This window comes from Berghia stephanieae, chromosome 2, assembly GCF_034508935.2.
Source record: "Berghia stephanieae isolate SIO BIC M18660-M18661 chromosome 2, UCSD_Bste_1.3, whole genome shotgun sequence".
NCBI lineage: Eukaryota > Metazoa > Mollusca > Gastropoda > Nudibranchia > Aeolidiidae > Berghia > Berghia stephanieae.
The window spans coordinates 5,312,863-5,335,503 of record NC_088361.1 but is presented as its reverse complement, the minus strand read 5'-3'; the positions used below and the strand labels follow the sequence as shown (position 1 = coordinate 5,335,503).

At 36.2% G+C, this 22,641-nt stretch overlaps 2 protein-coding genes across 13 annotated transcripts in view; one reads left to right on the top strand and one right to left on the bottom strand.

Annotated features, from left to right (window-relative positions):
• Positions 1-10,163, bottom strand: part of LOC144964206 (uncharacterized) — a 97,389-nt gene extending 87,226 nt beyond the window's left edge. For 9 of the 10 annotated variants that reach the window (XM_078898200.1, XM_078898201.1, XM_078898202.1 and 6 more), the window contains exons 1-4: positions 10,079-10,163; positions 5,759-7,231; positions 5,013-5,194; positions 182-288 (exon numbers count right to left, since the gene is read on the bottom strand). In XM_078898200.1, the coding sequence (XP_078754326.1) occupies positions 182-288; positions 5,013-5,194; positions 5,759-7,180 (1,711 nt within the window). In that variant the 5' untranslated portion in view covers positions 7,181-7,231; positions 10,079-10,163. Of the gene's footprint in view, positions 1-181; positions 289-5,012; positions 5,195-5,758; positions 7,232-9,962; positions 10,054-10,078 lie in introns of those variants that run through there. The other variant, XM_078898199.1, reaches the window with a different exon arrangement.
• A 4,267-nt stretch (positions 10,164-14,430) lies between these two features.
• The window catches only part of LOC144964202 (TATA box-binding protein-associated factor RNA polymerase I subunit B-like), a 38,094-nt gene continuing 29,883 nt past the window's right edge, over positions 14,431-22,641 (top strand). The window contains exons 1-4 of one of the 3 annotated variants that reach the window (XM_078898188.1): positions 14,431-14,624; positions 16,121-16,184; positions 17,437-17,573; positions 20,507-20,606. In XM_078898188.1, coding sequence (XP_078754314.1) covers positions 17,487-17,573; positions 20,507-20,606 — 187 coding nt within the window. In that variant the 5' untranslated portion in view covers positions 14,431-14,624; positions 16,121-16,184; positions 17,437-17,486. Of the gene's footprint in view, positions 14,625-16,120; positions 16,185-17,323; positions 17,574-20,506; positions 20,607-22,641 lie in introns of all 3 variants that reach the window. The other 2 variants (XM_078898187.1, XM_078898189.1) reach the window with 2 other exon arrangements.

Below are 22,641 nucleotides of genomic sequence, written 5' to 3'. Positions count from 1 at the left end.
TGCTGAGAATAAACCAGAAATATGTATCAGAATTGTGGATTGATCAAAAACATTTACCATCTCCATTGAGTATGCTCAAGAAAAATCATGATAATCTCTACATTGAATCAAAAACTGAAAGATGAATCATGACAATATGGTATTCAAACAAAGAGATATATAACCAGGTGGCAGGATTTACCTCTCTCCTGCGTTGCTTTCCCAGTGTTAGATCCCTGATGACTGTCTAAAGCATCACCACCCTTACTTGTCTCCTCTTGTCGCTTACTGGATGAACCTTGGTTGTCACTGAAGTAGGATAAAATTGATATATGTAACCCAGCTACAAATGGATATATTATCAAATTTTCAAAACCAAACATATGAATAATTTTAGTATCAAATGCTATCACATGTTTTCAAAAACATACCACTCTTTTCCTCTGCTCAATGTTGTAACTCAGTCTTTAGAATATCTTTTAAAAAGAAGGATCAGCTTTTCTACAAACTCAAATCATGTTTACCCCTATTCTCTTAAAATTCCTTAACTTGAATGATGATATTTCATTATACTAAAGCCATTACCAAGCCAAGTTTATCATCATATGAGGTAGATCTTTTTTTCTTCTTGACATAAAGCAACTTAGCTCCGTCAAAAATTTTTTTTTTCAATACAGCTAATTCACTTGCTAGTCGAATATGTTCTCTGAAGAAAAAAAAGCCATTAATTAACTAATCATATTTTGATCTTGATGAATATAACACAGTGAAAGCATAATATGATCTGACATTCAGAGTGTAAAATATGGTCAGAGGCAATCTTAACATGAACTAAAACAGAGAGAACCAGAAGAATATAATGAACTGAGATAATTATAGTCATATATGTGGAGCTTGAATTTCCTTGGAACATTACCATCATCAACATGGAGAGAGGAACTTTTCTCCTTCCAATTAACATGAAACCAGAATTTACTCAACAAATTTGCCCTTCTAAAGGTAGCTTTTGTCAACTGGAGTGATCATTAGAATCGATGCAAATTTTTCTTTACGGTGAACATAAATGATAAAAGTTACAAACAAGCAGAGCTTGGTTGTGATTAGTGAGAAAAAAATGTTTGAAAAACTGCTTCAAAAAACTGTAAAAGCAAAATCAATTGTAATTATCAAGAAGAAGAAAAGCATGTTTGAATTTGATGATGAATTCATACTCCTTAATCCTTTTTTTTTTTTTTGAAAGGAAGAGAGAAAAAAAGATATAAAGGGATAACACGTTAATTCATGCCTTCAGGGCTTTACTTGTTACAGCTGGCATATGCAGTCCCTTCCACTCTGCAAATGGAACTTCAGCCTTCCACTGCAGATAGAACTTCAGGAGGGCTAACAGAGACATTTACTTCCCATTTCGAGCAGGTATGCCATGTCATCCCTCCCAAGTCCAAAAACAAAGCAAGATTTAACACCCTGCTGGTTAATAGCACACAATGTTCCATTCCACAGGGCAAATGAAATACCCCCGGATGGATTGAGGAGTCAGTGAGGCTGTACAATGAGTACCCACAGACCAAGTCACAGGAGCTAGCCTTTAGACTACTGCGATCCTTAGCAGTTGGAATGACAGAAAGCATGTTGGAAAACAGATATAAAGGGATAGAAGACACAGTATGTACCCCCCTGATTTGGGGTTCTGGCATAAAAAAGTATAACAATTTTGTGGCAAATTTTCCACAAAAACCAATGTCGGAAAAACCTCCATCTTTTTCCCTCTTAGTAACATTGTATAGCAATGACTATGAAAAATGTTTTTTTCTCTTTCTGAGGAAAATTTTTGTCTGAAATCAAAGCCCTATCTCCACTGAGTAAAAATCATTTTGAATTTTGAAAATCCATTCATAAATAAACAAGCTATGTAGTTTCAAAGGTGTCATTTATTTGGATGACCCGCAAAGAGGAAAAAAACGCGAAAATATGGGACGCTTTTTCGGCATTTTTTTCGACCTTTGGTTGTATCTTGCGTAATAAGTGGATTAAAAGATTGAAATTTGGCAATTTTATGGCAAATTTGATAGAGAATATGATGAAAACATTAGAAGAGTTCTAACATATATAAACACACACACACACACACACACACAGAGAGAGAGATAGAGAGAGAGAGAGAGAGAGAGAGAGAGAGAGAGAGAGAGAAGAGAGAGAGAGAGTGTGAGAGAGAGAGAGAGAGAGAGAGAGAGAGAGAGAGAGAGAGAGAGAGAGAGAGAGAGAGAGAGAGAGAGAGAGAGACTGTAGGGGGGCACAATGGCTTTGTCTTTTACAAATGAAGAACAAATTAGGATAGTGTTTTGAAAAATACGGGAAAAGTACTCGTCATATTCCTGAAATTTTACAACCTAAAAGAAGAAATGTTCATGTATTACCTTGTCAGCGACAAAACCTACACGCCCGGTAGTTTTAGAAATATTTTACTCCAAAGAGTAAAAATCTATTTTTAACGGTCTTCTGGTAATCGTACGAGTTTTGTCGCTTGGCATAATCTAAAATGACCTCTTTTCTATTTGTGTGCCAACTTTCAGTCATATTCATCGATAAACAGCGTCGTAATTAATTTTTTAAAATAGCATATACCAAACGTTTTTTTTAAATAGCATATACCAAACGGCTTCGTCCCATATTTTGTCGCGAATTTGGGCACTTCGTGAGTGAAAAAGAGGCCCAAAGATTTGTGCCGGATAGTCCTTGCTACATTGTAGCATTTTGTCTCACCATAGAGAGATTTTACAGCTTTAGCTTACGGGATTTGTAGAACATTACAAAGTTGTGAATCAAAATTTTATGGCAAAATTGATGTTAAAAATTTATAATTTGGATTTTAAGTCAAAATGCATATATTCTCTATATAAAAAAAACCTCCATATGGTGGCATAAAACATAATATCTCTGTGATAACTTGAAAATTTCGGACAATTTCATGGAATAGATTCTGACAAATATTTGACACAGTATCCCAGACGCCTAGAAAAATAACATATTGACTTGAGAAAATAGCAAAATAGCTTTCCGTTTTTCACACTAATCTTACTACCTCTATACCCTTTTTGACCGTGTTTTACGTGCCTTTATGGTATATTTTGAGAAATTGCACTTCAATAATATTATTCCTAAGATAATAAAATATAATTTTCCACCATAGTCTCACAATCCATTTTTTGAAGGATTTCCCTAATAATTAGATCCAAACCGCCCCTTAAAGTCATATCAGCACCAGCAAAAAGGAAGAAAATGGAATAGTAAAAACTTCTAGAATTACAATTAACACACCAAAGAAAGAGTAAGACAAAGGGGGAAACGGTTCAAAGAGGGAACAGATGTAGCTTCCAAGAGCACGCTATCAGTGTACTTAGTTTGAGATCACCTAAATGTCTCATCCTGACACAAGCACAGGTCCCCACTAAGAGGAACACACTCAAATGTTTACAAATCATATGAATGTCAAACAAAAATAATACAATGCACAACAGAGACATGATTTACAAGACAAAAAATATAATCTCCCAAAACTCTAATTATGCATTTGACTGCTTCCCTCCCAGCCAGGGCCAGGTCAAAACCAAGTAATCTCATTCCAAACAAAGACAGAAATCATGTTGGAAAACAGATATAGGGGAATAGAAGACACAGTAAGTGCCTCCCTGTCCACTGTGGGAGGTCTGGAACCCCACCACTGTGGGAGGCCTGGAACCCCACCCAGAAGGCAGCTTCTAATAGTGCTCACACTACTACTACTATGTTATGACTACTGACCCAATCAGTAAATTCTTTACCTACTCGTGCACCGTCGCAAACCCACCCAGAAGCTTCGTCACAACACACCGTTCAACTAGATGCTCTGTGGTTTCTGGCTCGTTACCACAACGGGTACGTGTTGGACAGGTGGAATGTCCCCACTGATGCAATGAACGTGCTGTTAAGCAGGCTCTCAACCGAAGCTGATTGGCTGATTGAATGTCTTCTCTTGCTGGTGGAAAAGCCTGGCAACTTTTCCCCCAGTTTCGAGGAGTTGATGTCCCCATCCCTTGAGGGATTGAATTCATCCAAACCGACTTCCATCTCGTATATATGATCTCTGTCCGAAGTAAGGAATCTACGTACAAGGGTTGCCAGGACTTATTTCATCTCAAAACGGGGGGCACCATCCATTATGTGCTTCAGATAAGCCAGTTCTTTGTAATCGTCTCCAGCCAGACATCGGGGAGCTGGATTTCTGCCATTATCGGGCCTCATTCTCTAGACGTTGTTACCAGCATTCCTGACACTATATGCATCAATTGCGAAGTTTAACATCCACCTTCTCAACGTTCCTGCTTCTACCACAACCAGAAGGCTGCACCTGAGTGCGAGACAGACACGATTGCCAAGAACATACAGGAACTTAGCTAAAGAGCCCTGAGTCATGCTTTGGAGAATGTTGTCTGCACGATATGTCAGATTTGCAACTCAACATTTCATTGTGAAGAGTTGAACTCGGAAACGCTGTTCAGCCCTGGAAAAGTGAATGCAGTCATAAGCAGCATCAAGAAAAGGAGACTCCACTAGCAAAGTCAAGAAAATTAGGAAAATAAGGAAAGATGTTCTCCTTGGATGTTTTGGCACCCATGCAGCTTAATGTCTTTATTAGCGACATACCAAACACAGTTTCCATGAGGCTAGGATATGCAGATGACTGGGTTCCCCAAGAATCATTTAATAAATGATATTACTTGGCATAAAATCTGGATCTGTTCATGTGAAGCATTATAATAATAAGACCTGACATTTATAACGCGCATTTTCATCACTGGGTGATGCTCAATGTCACCTTAATTGTTTTTGTTGTTGGCTTAGGAAAGGTTTTGAGCCCCAAATATTCCCTGTTAAGCATTTTGCTCTGTCTTGAAGTTGTTTTATCATTTAGGAACATTTATATTACAACCAAAATTTCAGGTAAAAAAGTTTCTTGAAGCTACGGAACAAATCTAAGCAAAATACAAATTGCATACCGTTTAATCCAAACAGGCATTTCCTCATTGTCTCCTTCAGGGTTATAAGAAGTCTCAAGAGACATACTCTTGCTACGTTGAATGGCAGACTTGATATCAGCAATAGCCATATCCAATGCCTCCCTCTTCATCTTTAAATCCTCCATGATGGCCTGGGCATCCATTTCTGGGGGACCTTGGATCTGTATAAAATAATAAAGCTTAAAATAATACCATGTTGATTTACAGCAAGAAATGATTATTCAAAAATCGTAATCAATAGGAAATGCTTCTTTTTTAAAAATACTCCTCATTACATTTATTAGGTCTACTGTTCATAATGTAGTGGGGTTTTATATAATCATACCCCAAATTGAGCCATTGCACTCCCAACAAAACTTGACCCTCCCTGCACATTATTGAAATTATCAAAGCAAAAAAAATCAAAAACAAAAAACGTACACCGCTTTTAGCTACATCAGACTATTTAAAAAAATGGAGGGAATGGTTGAGGGAAGAAAAGGCAAGGGAAGACCACTGGGAAGGCAGTGACAGAACTTGGTCATGAAAATTCAGGACACCCAGGTGAGAGGTGTTTCCAGAAAGAATATACAATGAGAATGTGGGATTTTCTACCACAGCCTATTTTTTAAATGACAGGCATACCTCAACAAATATTTTAGTAACCTTTTACAGAAATCAAAGACAAAATTTCACTTAAAATTAAAAGCAAAGAAGAGATATATAAAAAAGTAAAAGAATCTTACCTCTTCATCCTGCATTTGCTGATTAACACAAGTCTTCTGCTTGTTTTGTAATACTTTTGATGGCGATCTGTCCAAAGCCAAACAATGTAGCCCACCCCCTTCCTCAGCATCACTGGCCTGACTACTTGACAGACCATCTTCTACTGTTGGGAAACCAGCGGGAGAATTCTCTCCTTCTGAAGTGACACTTTCCACCTCTACACTATCACATTCAGTATTTTCTGGAGACAAGGTGAAAGCCTTTTTGTCTTCTGAGTAATCACTGTTATTAAGAGGGATTTCTGTTAGACTTTCCTCTGTGACTCGATTCTGTCCTATATCCGACAAAATCTTTTGCTGAAGAACTTTTTCTGGTGAGGTCTCCCTTGAACTGTTCATAGAACCTCCAACATTTTTAATGTTCAATGAATCATTTGAACTAGAATAAGCAAGACGCATTCCAACATAGGAATTACCCTGTTGAACACGAGCATATTTTACATAGTCATACTCATTCTCAATGTTCATGTTCTTTGGAATAGGAGTAATTACTTCAATACTACTACCATCACAATTTTTTGATGCATTTGTTTTTGACTTTGGTTTTTGCACCAACACTTTAGAAGAAGACACAGGAAGAGATGAATCAAGTTGCTCCTCTCCAGGAACTTTTGGTGAATTGCCTGAATAGTTATTTGATGAAACATCATTACTATCATTATCAACCCGTCTGGCCAGTCCAGGTGATTGTTTGAAGCCAATCATTTTAGGTTTGGCACTGGCAATCTTATTTACATCTAAATTAGGTTGTTTGTCATAGTCTTTCACTTCACCAACAGTTGGAATATTATTACGGACTTCTAAGCTATTTCTCTTTTTTGATGAGGTTTCATCAGATATCTTTGATGTGGAATTAGAATGTGTTGAAGCTTTACTTTTCTCACGCATCCTGACATTATCTGATTCTTTTAACTTAACATTTGGCCTTGAACTGAAAACATTTTCAGACGAGGACAGAGGTCTAGTTTTATAACTGTCACTCCTTTGTACAGATCCCATTGGAAAATGGTCAGACAATGGAAGATCACAAGCTTCAAAAGTTTCCATATCATCTGGTGGCAGCTCAGAGTCGGGAAAATCAGGTGGATACGATTCTACACTGTCATCACTTCCTCGCCGTGATCGTATACTATTTGATGGTTCACCATCATCTAATAAGTTCTGATACGAGATGGAACTGATCTCACTTGGGTGCCGGGAATTGTCATCACCTAAATGAACTTCCATACTTAGATTGTCAACACTTTCATCCAAATAAGAACCTAAAATTGCTTCAGCTGCAGAGAGAGACATTGGTGGTTCATTTCCCCCACAAGCACCCGATTCATTCTCCTCCTCTGAACCATCCAAATTCTTCAGACCTTGTTTTTCCTTTGAGGACATTTCGATGTAGCTCTTTTCCTCGATATCTCAAGAAGAGATGTCAACATCTGACTAAAATAGAAATTAAAGAAAAAATATACATCAGTAATTTATATTATTGTACTTTTTTTTTTAATTTGTTTTTTTAAATCGAGCTTTTATATAGCGCAATATCCACTAAACATGCTCAAAGCGCTTTACAAGGGGTTATCAACCAACCTTCCGATCCGAGAAAATAGTGTCACACCATAAGACCGCATAGCCGCACGATCTGATCTTCCAACATAATACTGCTTCAAGAAATTACAATTTTAACAATATCTGCCGCACTGTGTTTCACTGCCAAAACATACTGGAATTTGAGTGAATAGCCAGGCACTTCATAAAAGACATCGATATGAATATCGATATAGTCTGGCAGCCATGGTGAGAATATAATGAAAACATGGCATTTCGGCGCAGAGTTCAAAAGTGTCTGCGTATAGATATAGAGCCCTAAAATTTGGCATGAATAAAGTTTAAATGTTCTAAAAATAAGCGTTTATATTTTATAAACAAACGCTGTAAGAAAACAATAAACACATTTGAAAATTGCCAAATCTTTAATTCATATAACTCCTGAAATTTTAGATGGGTTTTTCGTTATTTGGCACCATTTAAACAGGAAATTGAAAGATGAAAAAAATGGTACCAAAATATCTGCGATATTCCTCTTTATAACAAAGTTATGCATCTTTAATTGAACCCCCCATAAACGCGAACGACAATTTCTAGTCACAACTTTCTTATGGGCGGGCTGGGTCACAATTTGACTCCAGTCACACTGCTGCTGCTCATTAAACTGCCTACTTTTAGTTTTAGTTTTAGTCAGGCTTACTAAACTTAGACTGTCTTCATTCTTCGACACAGATGGTAATGGGCACTTTGGTAAAGGTCCATTTGCACTCCAGCAGTGAGCTGATCAATGGCCTAGTGGCTGTGACCTGAATTTTTTTAATTTTATGTGATGGGTCTCAGAGAAAGTTTCAAAGAGATCACCATTCACATACTCTACCAAAAAAAATCTTAATCTTAATCGGAGAAATAGAGATCAAGTTTATTTTCCTGAGCATTCGGAGAAAGGGTCACTTCGATAAAAATATCTTCATATATCACAAAATCTGGCTGAAAGTTGAGAAAGACTAAAACTAAAATAAGATTACACTTACACTTGTCTAGAATCAGAATTAGAATTAGTCACTGGCAAGAATTTTTCAAAATAGTGATATCGGTATTAATTTAGCGTAGAAAAATAAAGGGGAGTGAAACATTTACTAAAGTGAAAAAATTATCGCTCTATCTCAACTAGTTAAAAAGTTATGACCTTTAATGTGGTGAAAAATCTCTATAGAAGCTTAGAGGAAAATATGTGACCAAAACACAGCAACCCAATGGATAATCAAGTATAATTCAGAAAAGGCTTCAGATACAACTTTGAAATTTTTACATGTGGTAATTCAACATCTCTGTAATACATTGCAAACAGAAAAATATTTATTTATTGAGAGAGAAAGGTATAGTTTAGAGCTGAAACAGCTGAAATCAAGGAAAAATAGATCACGACATGCAAATGAATGACCTATTGGAATTTTGGAAAAGTCGACAATTAAATATTTATTCACATGTAGATAGACCAAATACACCACTGAATCGGCGTCATTTAGTTATTCACTTTGAACTTTTCAAAATGAAAATAGACCTCATAAAAGCAGAGATATGGACTGATAAATGTTTGAGGTGGTGTATTAGTGTTTAAAATGATCGAAAATAGGTGATTTTAAAAACTTCCGCTCCCCCGTTCCCCTAAATTGGACAGACGTCCGTCAAAGGATAAAAAACGTCAAAATCAACAGTGAAAGATCAATCGGGGAAAAAAGGAAGAGAATTGTAAATTATAAAATGAATGCATGGACATGAAAACGCCAATTAATTGAATAATTTAAAACAAAAATAACTTCCATAAATGGAATATATTGTAAGATATAAAGATGTGAAGTTTTGATGTGGATTGGCGAAGTTATCCCTCAAACGCAGCAGACGACAGGAAGTGAATCAGTATAAGAAAATGGCAGCTTCTGTAAACAATCGAGGCCAATAACTGTTTTTTGGGGAGCTCTAACTTTTGAATGCAAACATATTTTGCTCTGAAATTTTCAGAGAAGCTACTTTAATATGTATCTCAGAAGGACTTTTTTTTTATTAAGAAGGACCATCTCTGGTTTAAAAGTTATAAGCGTTTAAACACATATACTCTCTTTACGCAAAGATTTCTCAAAATCATGATAAAGGAAGATAATAATATTAGCATCATTGTATGTAGAATTTTATGCCCTTTCCAATGATATATAATACATGCCATTTCATTCCACTGAGAAAGAAGAATGAACATTTTAAAATCACTCCTAAATTTTTTCCCCTCAAAAACGGAAACAGAAATCCTCGCCTGTTTTCAACTCGCGAGAGCTACTTCTTGCAAGTGCCTATTAGAATTGTAACATCAACACATACCATACTCATACATAATTTGCACCCAATTGATTTCAGCACCGAATTAAATCTCATTCTCACCCTCAGGGTTTATTGTAAATTTAAATTGTATTTCTTTCACTTTGCCCCATCTCTTATTCTTAACTAGACTAGATACTCTTACTCATCAAGACTTACACTTCTCTTACTCATCGTCATTGTCTCAAGTCTCAAACTCAACGATCTCAGTCTCAGTCTCAGTCTCAGTGACAGTGCTACTCATTCACTTTTTTCTTACCCATGGAATACCGAGTCACATAGTCAACCATTGTAATTTATTAAAATTTATACGACAACATTCACCACCAACTGACAATCAAATATCAAGGCCAAGTAATTCCTAAATTCACCAACCAAAAGCGACTGTTGTCATGTATGTCGGGTCTACAACATTATGATTCATGACGATCTGCCATATTGGATTGCGATGTGAAAAAGTGAGGATAAAGAGTAAAGCTAGAACATCGTCTGCTCAATTACTTAGTTTCGTAAACCCATCTCTTCACCGCATCCTCTTTCCTTCCCCACGCCCCTTATAATACAAGAAAATTATATCGCACGTGTTGACACTCGGATTTCGGAGGACTGACTCAAAATCCGTGAACTTTTCAACATTAAGAGAAAAGTCATCTACCATCTAGATAGCCCAAAACGAATGACCGAAGATCATAAGGCTCTGGGAGAGCAGGTGTCTCAATGCCTCTTTCAAATAAATAACATGAACTGAAGTTAGTATAAAGAAGTGCCAAGGGACAATAGAGGCAGCAGCTTCTAATGGTTCTCATACTACTATGTTATGACGATCTACCCAGGACGCAAACTCATCACCGCAATCGTGTACGGTTTACGGTCACGAATCCGCCCTGGAGCTTCGTCACAACGCACCGTTCAAGGAGATGCTATGCGGTTTCGAGCTCTTGACCACAACGGGTACATGTTGGACAGGTTACAACCCCCCACTGATTATGTGAGCGTGTCGTGAAGCAGGCTCTTGACCGAAGACACCCAATATCTCCTCTTTATAGTGGAAAACCTGGCAACTTCTCCCCCAGTTGCGAGGAGTCGATGTCCCCGCCCCCTCAAGTGATTGAATTCGTCCAAACCGACTTCCATCTTGTATAGGCCTATGCAGTTTTGTCCGAAGTCATGGAAGCTCGAAACATGGGCACCGCCCATTATGCGCTCTCCTTTTGATCTTATTAAGCCAATTGTTTGTAATCGTCTCCCGCTGGACATTGGGGGGGGGGGGGGGGTTGCTGCCATTATCGGGCCCCATTCTCTAGGCGTTGTTGCCAGCGTTCCTGACACTATATGCATGGACTTGAGAAGTTTTACATCCACCTTCTCAACGTTCTAGCTTCTAATCCGCACTGGAGCACAATAAACTCCGCGGTGGAATAACATAGTCCCAGGGCGGACGTCCTCAGGAGCGCTTGATTAGCACCCCAAGTTATTGATCCCGCCGACTTCCTCAGAAGACTTGCGTTTATCTATCTTCAGGGCAACTCCTTCGAGATGCACCCGATAGGTCCAGCGAAACCCTTGGGAACTTCGGATTCGGGACAATAGAGGATAAAAACTTTTGCGACGATGGTGAGTCGAAACCACGACCCGATTGCCACCACAGACTACCGTCCTTCTATGACTGCCACTGTCACTTCACCACCGCCTGTCCACGTGAGGGACGCTCTACAATTTTTTTTAATGGAATCAAACGTAGTTAATATCTTGAGGCCCGCTAGCTACTTCTTGGTTTCATGAGCTCAACACACAAACACCGCGGAAGTTTATTGACGAATTGGCAGTTAAGCCATGAACTTTGCCCTCAACACAAACATAAAACACAGAGACGATTGAGACATTGAGTAAGCTCCTCTATATTAGTTGAATATTTTTTAATTCCGAAAAATGAGTGGAGAGCAGGAACTTGTGTAGACAATACACCCGATTATTTCACAATATACCATAATAAAGGTCAAAGAAGGATTCGACTAATTGGAAACTTCGTACACATTTCTTTAAAGGAAAAAATAAGATAATTGATAATGATAGGCACTGTAAGATTTTCAAAGGGTGTTCTGTTGATTGAATTTCTGTAGTCTGGGCAGATACTGCGAAATGCCAAGTATTGAACAAACTGTGGGCGGCTGTATGACGAAAGAGATATGAGTGCCCAAACCACAGACTACGCTTCTTATCGCAAACATCAAAAAGACTGGCTCCAGGCTGGTGGGAGGTTTTTAAAAAGCATAGCATAACCCTGATATGATCCCCTGCAATTTTTTAAATAAATCTGTTTAGACTTTTCAAAGTCAATTTGCAGGGAAAGGGCTTAACGGCGAAAAAAACAAACAAAGAACTGATTTCCCAAGTAGAGGATGGCTTGATATCAAACTTTTTTGGGAGGATCGACCTCCTGTCATGATAGAAAAATTGCATCAATAAACATTATAAGGAAGTACACCCTAAACATGGACATACAAGCGGTAAATGAATAACTGTTCAGAAAATAGTACCAATGAAAAGATAATAAAAGTAATTTTTATAAACTATTATTCATTTAGGCCTACCGCTAAATGAAATTTGTCAACTTGATGCTGACGCGAATAGAACAAGCATCTTTTTAATTCTAAAGGGCATAAACTTATGCATCATTAAACTAGAAAATGAATTGAAATTCAAAAAGATAGTCAAAGTTGACAGAAATTGCTAGCATTAGGTTGTATATATAGTATGCAGATGACGTCACTGAAGCTTTTGTTATTGTTTTTGCCATCCGCGTTTGTGAGTTGTTCTCACTAAACTGTATTAACCAGACTATAAGAGTTCATGGTTACACAGATTTTGTGTGTTGGTCAGTTATACTTCCTGATGGCAATGTTGTGAACTCCTTGGCCAAGCGCATTCTATCTATATAGCGATAATACACACAAACACACGCGTGCACACAAACACAAATACATACCTACATACAATAAGTGCATTGGGAGAGATAGATCAATAATTGTGTGTGTGTGAGGGGGGGAGAGAGAGAGAGAGAGAGAGAGAGAGAGAGAGAGAGAGAGAGAGAGAGAGAGAGAGAGAGAGAGAGAGAGAGAGAGAGAGAGAGAGAGAGATTGCTTTATCTACTCATCTTTTTATAACTGCGTTGGGAGCGAGTTGGAATGCAAGAAAATGTATCCACGTGGCCATTGACGATGCTTCTCGAGAAGCTCTTCCCCCTAGGTCAACGAATCCAAAACAGAAATCGCAGTAGTTAACAAGAAACAAAGGTGACAAAGACAGCATATGGCAACTCCAACAATGGCATTCAATGGACATTTTCAAAATGACTTGAAGACCTTGAATTTGCAGATGACCCAGCCCTCCTCTCACACCGCCTACAGGACATACAGAACAAAGTCACGACCTTGGAAAAATTCAGCGAGTTGGTCTCAAGATTAGTGAAGGTAAGACAAAACTATTCCGAATAACTGCCAAACAAGAATCCCAAATCACTATCTCTGGTACAGCAATAGAAGATGTCGGAGACTTTACATACATTGGCAGCAAAACCAGTCAGTCAAGTGGAACTGATGAAGACATCATTGCTAGAATCAAGACAGCGCGCCAGGCCTTTGCAATATTGAGACCAATATGGAAATCTTCCAGCGTATCCACAAACACCAAGCTTAAACGATTTAACACTAATGTTAAAGCAGTCTGGCTTTATGGGTCAGAGACTTGGCAAACAACATTGACCACATCAGCCAAGATGCAAACTTTTGTCAATCGCTGTCTTCGACAAATCCTCAAGTTTAAATGGTTTGACAAAGTGCAAAACGCTGACCTTTGGACAAGAACAAAAAAAGAGCAAATAAATGGTCAGACGCAGAAAGTGGCGATGGGTTGGCAATACTCTGCGGAAGGAGCCCTGCAATTTAACCAAGCGGGCTCTCGAATGGAACCCACAACGCAAAAGGAAACGGGGTCGTCCAAAACAGACTTGGAGGAGAATCCCTCACCAAGATCTGTGCGTCTCCAATCTTACCCGGAGTGAGGGAAAGGTCTGTGCCAAGGACAGAAGAAGATGGAAGAGTGCTGTTGAAGCCCTATGCTTCGCCAGGAGCCAAGATGCATAAATAATAAGTCAACAAGAACAAGCGGAATGGAAAAGTGTAAGAAACCCCGGGAACTTGTTTAATGGGAATGAAGACATCAAACGTAGAAAAACACACTCTCAAATTGCATTTAGAGAACTGAGATAGGGCAAACGTCATTAATAAAAATAAAAGAATATGACTTTACGAAGAGCTAGTGCTGGCAATCCTCTGATGTGGTGATAATAATAATAATAATAATAATAATAATAATAATAATAATAATAATAATAATAATAATAATAATAATAATCATCGTCATCATCATCATTATCATCATCATCATCATCATCATCATCATCATCATCATCATCATCATCAACATCATCATCATCGTTACGGTATCGTCATTATTATTTTTTTATTGATTGATTGATTGATTTATTTATTTATATAATTTATGTATTTATTTAATTATTTATTTATTAATTTATTTACAAGGAATTTACTTCGTTTAATTCTATGTTTATTTATATATTAATTTTTTTTTTCAATTAAAGATCGAATAGTTTTAAGCACATACTGGAACCAAATCTTTTATATTGGATTAAAAAAAAATTGTATACTACTTTCGCTTTCAAATCATTCTGCTAGATTTGAATGGACGATTTGAATAGCATTGTTGATGGAATATATCACAAAGTTACATAAAAGACCATCTTCATTTGCCTATTGCTGTTACATTATCAGAATATATACCTATTTCGTGTATACTCAAAATCAAAATCAAGGCGATTCGACTTGGATTTTCAAGCACATAGGTGACCATGAATCCCCGTGGTTTCGTGGATAATTTTAATTTTGCTGTTCTCTTCTTGAGATATTTATATTTATAGAAGTCTCGATACTCTATAAGCTAAGACTAAGGCACTCTACTCATATTCACAATTCATATAAATACAATAGGCACGTAAATGAAAATTCAGTTTTCAAATGGTAGTAGTAAATCTGGGGGAAGCCTTTATAGTGTTGCCTGCTAGGTATCGCTCAGAAAATTTCGCACTGATCGGGATCGCATTGACTCATTGACTTTGTGATGTGACATAATTCATAATGGTAAAACATGGTAAAAGTGTACTGATGAAAATGATAAAAACAAATTAATGAAAGAAAAAAATGAAGAAAATCAAAGAAAAACAGTAAGAAGAAGAACAATGATAAATAAACAAATCAATAAATAAGCTATAAAAAAAAATAAAGGAAATTTTAAAAAATAATACCAGCAAGGATTCGAATAAATAGAATTGAAAAAAAAGATGTCCCCGTTGGGATTTGAAACACGGACCTTCCAATCAAGTGTCAAACAGCTTAACCCATATGCTACAGATCCACCCAGCACTCAACTTGTGGAGATAATCACGTCTATGTAGAAGTAGAAGAAATTTAAAAAAATTTGAATGTGATTTTTTTCTTTTATCAAAAAGAAAATATAGACAAATTTGCCAAGATCAAGCGCTTGATTAAATCCATTTTTTCATGGACGGAATTTTCTTTTTTTTTTTTTTTCTCTCTCAGCAAATTGTTCTCATTTGTTTTATTTTTGAGAAAGATTATTTTTGGTGGATCATTTGTTCTGCTTATATGATCAATTTTTTCAAAGGTCAGGGTGGGGGTTAATCTTGTTATTGGCAAGAATTCTTAGAATTTATATTTTTTATAAGTTAATCTTTTTGGTCCATATTTAGCTTGGTTTCGAAGTGAGGTTTAAAAAAATTATTTATTTATTAATTATTTTGGTTCATCCGATTGACTATTTGTTTTTTTTCTGTAAAGAATTTTTTAAAAAAAGTTGTTTACATATTTTCTTATCATTTCTCTACTTTTGAGCAAAATGTTTTATTTATCTATAATAAATAATCAACAATCAAAAAATAAAATACCTGTTTTGAAATATTGTAAACAGTAGGTTGCAAAAATGTTAAAACAGCATACACATATCATGGAGAAAGAAAATTGCAGCTAAAATATATTTTTCAAGATAATGACACTTTTTGTAAAATCGACATTGCCAAACAATTTTATGCTACTTTTCAAAAAAAGATTTAAAAAATGAAGATGAATTTAAATTTGTTAGGGATGTTTACACTTGTAGTGACGTTGGAAGCGTGATTAGGGAAGTGGGGATTCAGATGTGGTCATAATTAATAAAGATTGATAAAGACGGTCGGTTTATATTTATAGGTGTTAAGTGTGCTGATAATTTTAAGTATGAAGACAACATTCGCACCTGTTCTCTTTGTGACTTTCTTGATTTCAGACTTTATCCTCAACTTAATGGCCGAGAACAGTCAGTTCACAGAAAAAGAGGATGACATATACAGGTGCATCCAACCAAATGTATTTATGTCTGGATGAGACTTTTGGGTGATCTCAAACTAAGTTTACTGATAGTATGCTCTTGGAATCTACATCTGTTCCACATTTGAACAATTCCACTTTGTCTTACCTTTTCTAGTGTGCTTTTAATTGTAATCCGGAAGGTCCTGCATACGGCCCCGCTTCAGGCACTTTCATTCTTTTTCCTTGGGCAAGATTATTAACCCCCAATTTGTTCACTTGGACAACATGGGTGAATCCTGTTGACATCAGACATCCTGTTTGATGGATTATCTATATTCCTTCATGGAATACCTAGGCAACAGTATCTTGTGATGCCGTGGAGGAAGGGCGTAAAAAAATTTCATTAAAAAATTTTGATTGCAAATCAATAATTTTTTTTTACTATCCCATTTTCCTCCTTTATATTGGCACTGAAATGACCTTAATGTGTCCCAAGCGCCTTAAAAACTTGGGGGGAAAAAAGCAAGACAAAGAAAGTAAGATATAATGAAAGATTGATAAATGATAGAATTGGTGCAATGAAAATGCATAACACTTACACACTCATGCACACAGAGACCAAGTCATACATATACTTTACTTCAGTTCATTTAAAATATTTACAATTAAAAGATTTAAAACATTTTGATACTTTTTTGGGGGAGGTAGAAGATTTGAAATGCTTTAAAAGCAATATCAGATATTTTATTAAAAAGTCTTTTCAATTGGCAGCCGGTGCACCTGTTTAAAGGGGATTGCAGAATTTAATATTTAGTTTGATTGAGAGCAAGCTATGCAGCATTGTTTTGACAGTTGAAGCCATTTTATGTTGTACTCAAGTATTTTGGTTACTAATGGGTTGTATTAAGTCTTATTTGCTCGTATGGGAAACATTTACTCGATGCAATTTTCATCATGGGGTCAAGTCTGTACAAAATTTCAATAAAATATAATTTGCAATACTTTCCTTTAATTCTGAATGATTTTATTATTATAAAAGAATGTCCCCTTTCAGAAAATCACAGTGAAAATAAACTATTTCAGACTTGGGCTGAGATTTATTTTTTTTCTCTCTGGAAAATATTATTTTGATGTAAGCCTCTCTTGAGTGAATTGCCATTTGATAACATCTTTGTCGCAGGAAAAAAATAGAATAACTGATAATTATTTGGATTTATAAAATTGAGAACATCTCATAAAAGCTGATGTTTTTTTTCATCCTTACACAACCAATGATGACGATTATACCTACAGTTGACCAACTTTACTGAAGTTGCTTCCACAACTTTTATGATAAAGTTGCAATGTTTGCTTGTCATGTATGTGAAGGCACAGAATATGAACTGATCAATGGACAATATTTTTGCAAGACATGCAATACACTGTCCGAGGTAAGTGCTTGGCAAAGTAGAATTATTATTAATGATTGAGAGAGGTGATACAATGGGTTGTGGTAAGCAGATTTTTTAGTCGAACCAAAGTTATAAGTGTTTTATTGTGTCTCACTGTTGAGTGATCACCTTATAAATTAATGTTTTATTATTATTATTATTATTATTATTATTATTATTATTATTATTATTATTATTATTATTATTATTATTATTATTATTATTATTATTATTATTATTATTATTATTATTCCAAGCATTGTCTTCACTGAACATATCTACCAGGAGTCGCAGTGTGGCTTCTTAGCCGAGAGGTCGACAGTGGAGATGATTTTCTCAGTACATCAGCTCCAGGAGAAATGCAGAGAACAGCAGATGCCCCTCTACATTGCATTGACCTGACAAAGGCTTTTGACCATGTTAGCAGGAAGGGCCTTTTCCAACTGCTAAAGAAGATTGGCTATCCTCCACAGCAGCTCAGCATCATTGCCTCCTTCCACGATGACATGAAGGGCACCATCAGCTATGATGGTGCAGCCGCAGAACCCTTCCCCATGCACAGTGGCTAGAAACAAGGCTGTGTCCTTGCACCGACTTTGTTTGCATTCGAACAGTCCACAGAAGAAGTTCATGTACACACCAAAAGTGATGGGAAGCTGTTCAATCTGGCATGGCTGAGAGCAAAGACCAAGGTCTGCACAATCCTCATAAGGGAAATGCTATTTCCAGATGATGTATCTCTATGCTCGCACACCGAGGAAGACCTTCAGCGGCTGAGGGACAGGTTTTCCCACGCATGAAGGGAATTCAGGCTGACGATCAGCATCAAGAAAACAAATGTCATGTATCAGGATATCCCCTCTACACCAGCAATTCGCATTGACAACGAGGAGCTAGAAGTCACTAATCACTTCACATACCTGGACACAACCATCACCAGCAACCTCTCACTTGATGCAGAATTAGACAAGCGCATTGCTAAAGCTGTCACTGTCATGGCAGAACTGAGCAAGAGAGTGTGGACCAACAAGCAACTCACTTTGATCACCTAACTCAAAGTCTGCCAAGCATGTGTACTCAGTAGCCTACTATACGGTAGTGTATCCTGGACAACATATGCCAGACCGGAGAACCACCTGGATTGGAAAACTTCCACATTTGCTGTCTGCAACGAATTCTCAGCATCAGGTGGCAGGACAGATTCACCAAAACTGCAGAGCTAGGAAGAGCGAACTCCCTCAGTATGCTTCTCATGCTCTGCCAGCGACGTTTGCAATGGCTTGGTCACGTACACAGGATTGACAATGGGTGCAAACCCAAAGCCATCATGTACAGTGAACTAGCTTCTGGACGTCGACCAACTAGCTACCCAGCTCTGCATTTCTATGATGTCTGCAAATGAGACATGAAATTGGCATCAACTCAAACACATGGGAATCGCTTGCTGATGACCGCAGTGGCTGGAGATATGCGGTGAGGGAGGGAGTGAAGAGAGGTGATGAAAGGAGAAAAAAAGAAGTTTGAGGAGAGGAGAGCAAGGATGAAAGAGAGGCAGCAGAACCAAATACTAAACACACAGTCAAACTATGTGTGCAGCAACTGCGGTAGAGACTGCCATGCAAGGATCAATCTGCCGAGTCACACCCGCCGCTGCTCTCAACAAGACTGATGAGACCAAAGTCATACAGGACGCAAACCATCGTTTCTTTAGATGGAAGGATGACTACTACTACTACTACTACTACTACTACTACTACTACTACTACTACTACTACTACTACTACTACTACTACTACTACTAATACTACTTTTACTATTATTATTATTATTTTATTATTACTATTATTATTATTATTATTATTATTATTATTATTATTATTATTATTATTATTATTATTATTATTATTATTATTATTATTATTTTTAATATTATTGTTTTTATTATGATCATCATTATTATTACTAGTGGAAAACCCACAACATTTGCGAATAAATAAAGGCTATTACAAACAGGCACTAATCTATTTTACTTATTATACTATCATTGTGGAAATTAACATAGATCTTTTTTTAGCCATCAATGATCCAAATCGGTTAAGTTGAAGGCCAAAGGTCAAATTACTGGCAGATGATTACGCTTCATCAGATATTCTCAATAACCATTTGAAATCCATTTGGCAATGGATTTACCCTTAATTTAAGAAAGATTTGCAAGTTATTCGTATATCATCAGTCTGTGAAAAATAGATTTAGAATTTTTAGATTTGCCAGTAATTCTGTACTCTATTATTATTATTATTATTATTATTATTATTATTATTATTATTATTATTATTGTTATTATTATTATTATTATTATTATTATTATTATTATTATTATTATTATTATTATTTTTATTATTATTATTATTATTATTATTATTATTATTATTATTATTATTATTATTATTATTGTTATTATTATATTATTATTATTATTATTATTATTATTATTATTATTATTATTATTATTATTATTGTTATTATTATTATTATTATTATTGTTTATTATTATTATTATTATTATTATTATTATTATTATTATTATTATTATTATTATTATTATTATTATTATTATTATTATTGATAGAAACGTGATATAATGAAATGGATTCTGATCCCATTCTACTATAACCATATACCTAAAGGGCAATATGTACAGAAAACAAAATATAACATTTAACAAGCACTTGGTTTTCAATGAGTCACAGTGCAAAATAATGGATAAATATTAAATAAAAATTAAATTGTTTAGTAAATGGTGCAGCATTGTTATTTTGAGTTCAATAGTCTTTTAAAAAAATTATTATAATGAAAAGCAGATAAAAACAAAAAAGAATTATTCTGCCCGTAAAATGTTGCCATAATCATTTTAGTGTTTATTATTTTCTTAGGAGCACCATGAGCAAGATGTTCAAGAGGATCTCATAGGTAATCTTGGCAGTCAAGCAAGGAAAGTGAAGTCTAGCACAATTATTGGGAAATCCATCAATTGTAAGTGATTCTGTTGCAAAACTATTGGATAGTAGTAGGGCTGCCTTTCTCTAGCTAATACAGTCGATTAAGTGGAGTGTGTGGTTAATCGGAGAAGCTAAAAATAACATCTAAGCACCAGCTTTCATGTACCATTCATTTAGGACCTTCCCCTCTGAGTTTTTTACGGGCTTGGGACCGTGATATTCAAGTCCTTAGACTGGTTAGAAGAGGTTTTTATGTTTCTTTTTATTTTTTATTTTGATTATTTTTATTTGGGGGTGGGGTTTTGTTTAGGGGATATTTTTCATTAAAAATTTCTCATGTATCATCGACACCAAAGTGTGACATCATTGTTCCTGAGAATAATAATCGTGAAGCGTTGATTGTAGTAAAGCCCCATCTCATCTGCATTGTAAATGTCATTAGAGTTGTACTGCTGAAGAAGTTGTTTCAAAACTTCATCTCTCCATTGGCTGGCAGAAGAGACATCAGTATAGCGTTTTTCGTCATGTTCTTTTTTAAGCACGACATTCTCTAGACCTTTCCATCTCGAGAGCCAGCCTTCTGATGGGCAGAAAGACGTGCCTTAAGTTGATGCCAGTTCAGTTGCTTTTTGAGTGTATCAATGTAGACAGGGACTGTATAGATTAATTAAAAGCTGAGACGTGAGTCCTCCCTGTAATCCTTTCTTATTGTTCACGTCGCAGTAGAGTAGAGGAAAGCAATGCACAGGTAGAGAATTTCAATCGAGTAGTCAGACAGTTTAAACAAATACACGGCATTGGGTCGACTGCGATCACGTTTCACACCTTGTGATGCAGACAGCGAGCGCTTAGTCAATTAGCCCGTCATGTCATGTAATTCTTTGATGCCAGTTAACAAGCATTGAGCGTCTGACCTAGTCAGGGTGAGAGGAACAGTGGAATTGCGTTGACGGGAAAGCTTTTTTCACGCGTGATATGATATTAACGTTCGGAAATGGTTCAATGAGAAACGCATTTTCATTACTATTTTTTTTTTTTTTCTGATTTTTAAAATATTTTTCTCAAAACAAGATGGAATCAAGGTGTAGCGATTAAGCGGAGAAGGTGTGCGATTAAGCAGAGCGATTATATAGAAATAATTCCATTTTTCGGGAATGTGTAGCGTATAAGCTGAGTGTGAAATTAACCGATGTGTGATTAAGCGGAGTGAACTGTATCAAATATCATCAAAGATGGAATGTAGGCCTGCTCTCTAATGAGAGAGGATAGTAAGTCATCAAATATTTGGTGCATGGTAAGAATTGATATTTTAGTTTCCTTGTTGGTATTTCGGGGGAGGTCTAGAAATGCTGTGGAAATCTTGTTGGGTTGTATCTGGGAGATGGATGTTAAGAAATGCAAGTCCCAAAGTTTTAACCAGATATGCGGTAAAATGCTGTCTTTTAATATGATTATGATTCCACTGCTGTAATTTTACTGGCTTGGAACTGACTTGAAAGTACATCTATGAGAGGTGATCATGGCAATTGTTGGCTCATCACCAGACCATTTCAATTAAGTTTCAGGGTTGACAAAACATGTAGTTTAATGCTGTCTTTTAATATGATTATGATTCCACTGCTGTAATTTTACTGGCTTGGAACTGACTTGAAAGTACATCTATGAGAGGTGATCGTGGCAATTGTCATCACCAGACCATTTCAATTAAGTTTCAGGGTTGACAAAACATGTAGTTTAATGCTGTCTTTTAATATGATTATGATTCCACTGCTGTAATTTTACTGGCTTGGAACTGACTTGAAAGTACATATATGAGAGGTGATCGTGGCAATTGTCATCACCAGACCATTTCAATTAAGTTTCAGGGTTGACAAAACATGTAGTTTAATGCTGTCTTTTAATATGATTATGATTCCACTGCTGTAATTTTACTGGCTTGGAACTGACTTGAAAGTACATCTATGAGAGGTGATCGTGGCAATTGTTGGCTCATCACCAGACCATTTCAATTAAGTTTCAAGGTTGACAAAACATGTAGTTTAATGCTGTCTTTTAATATGATTATAATT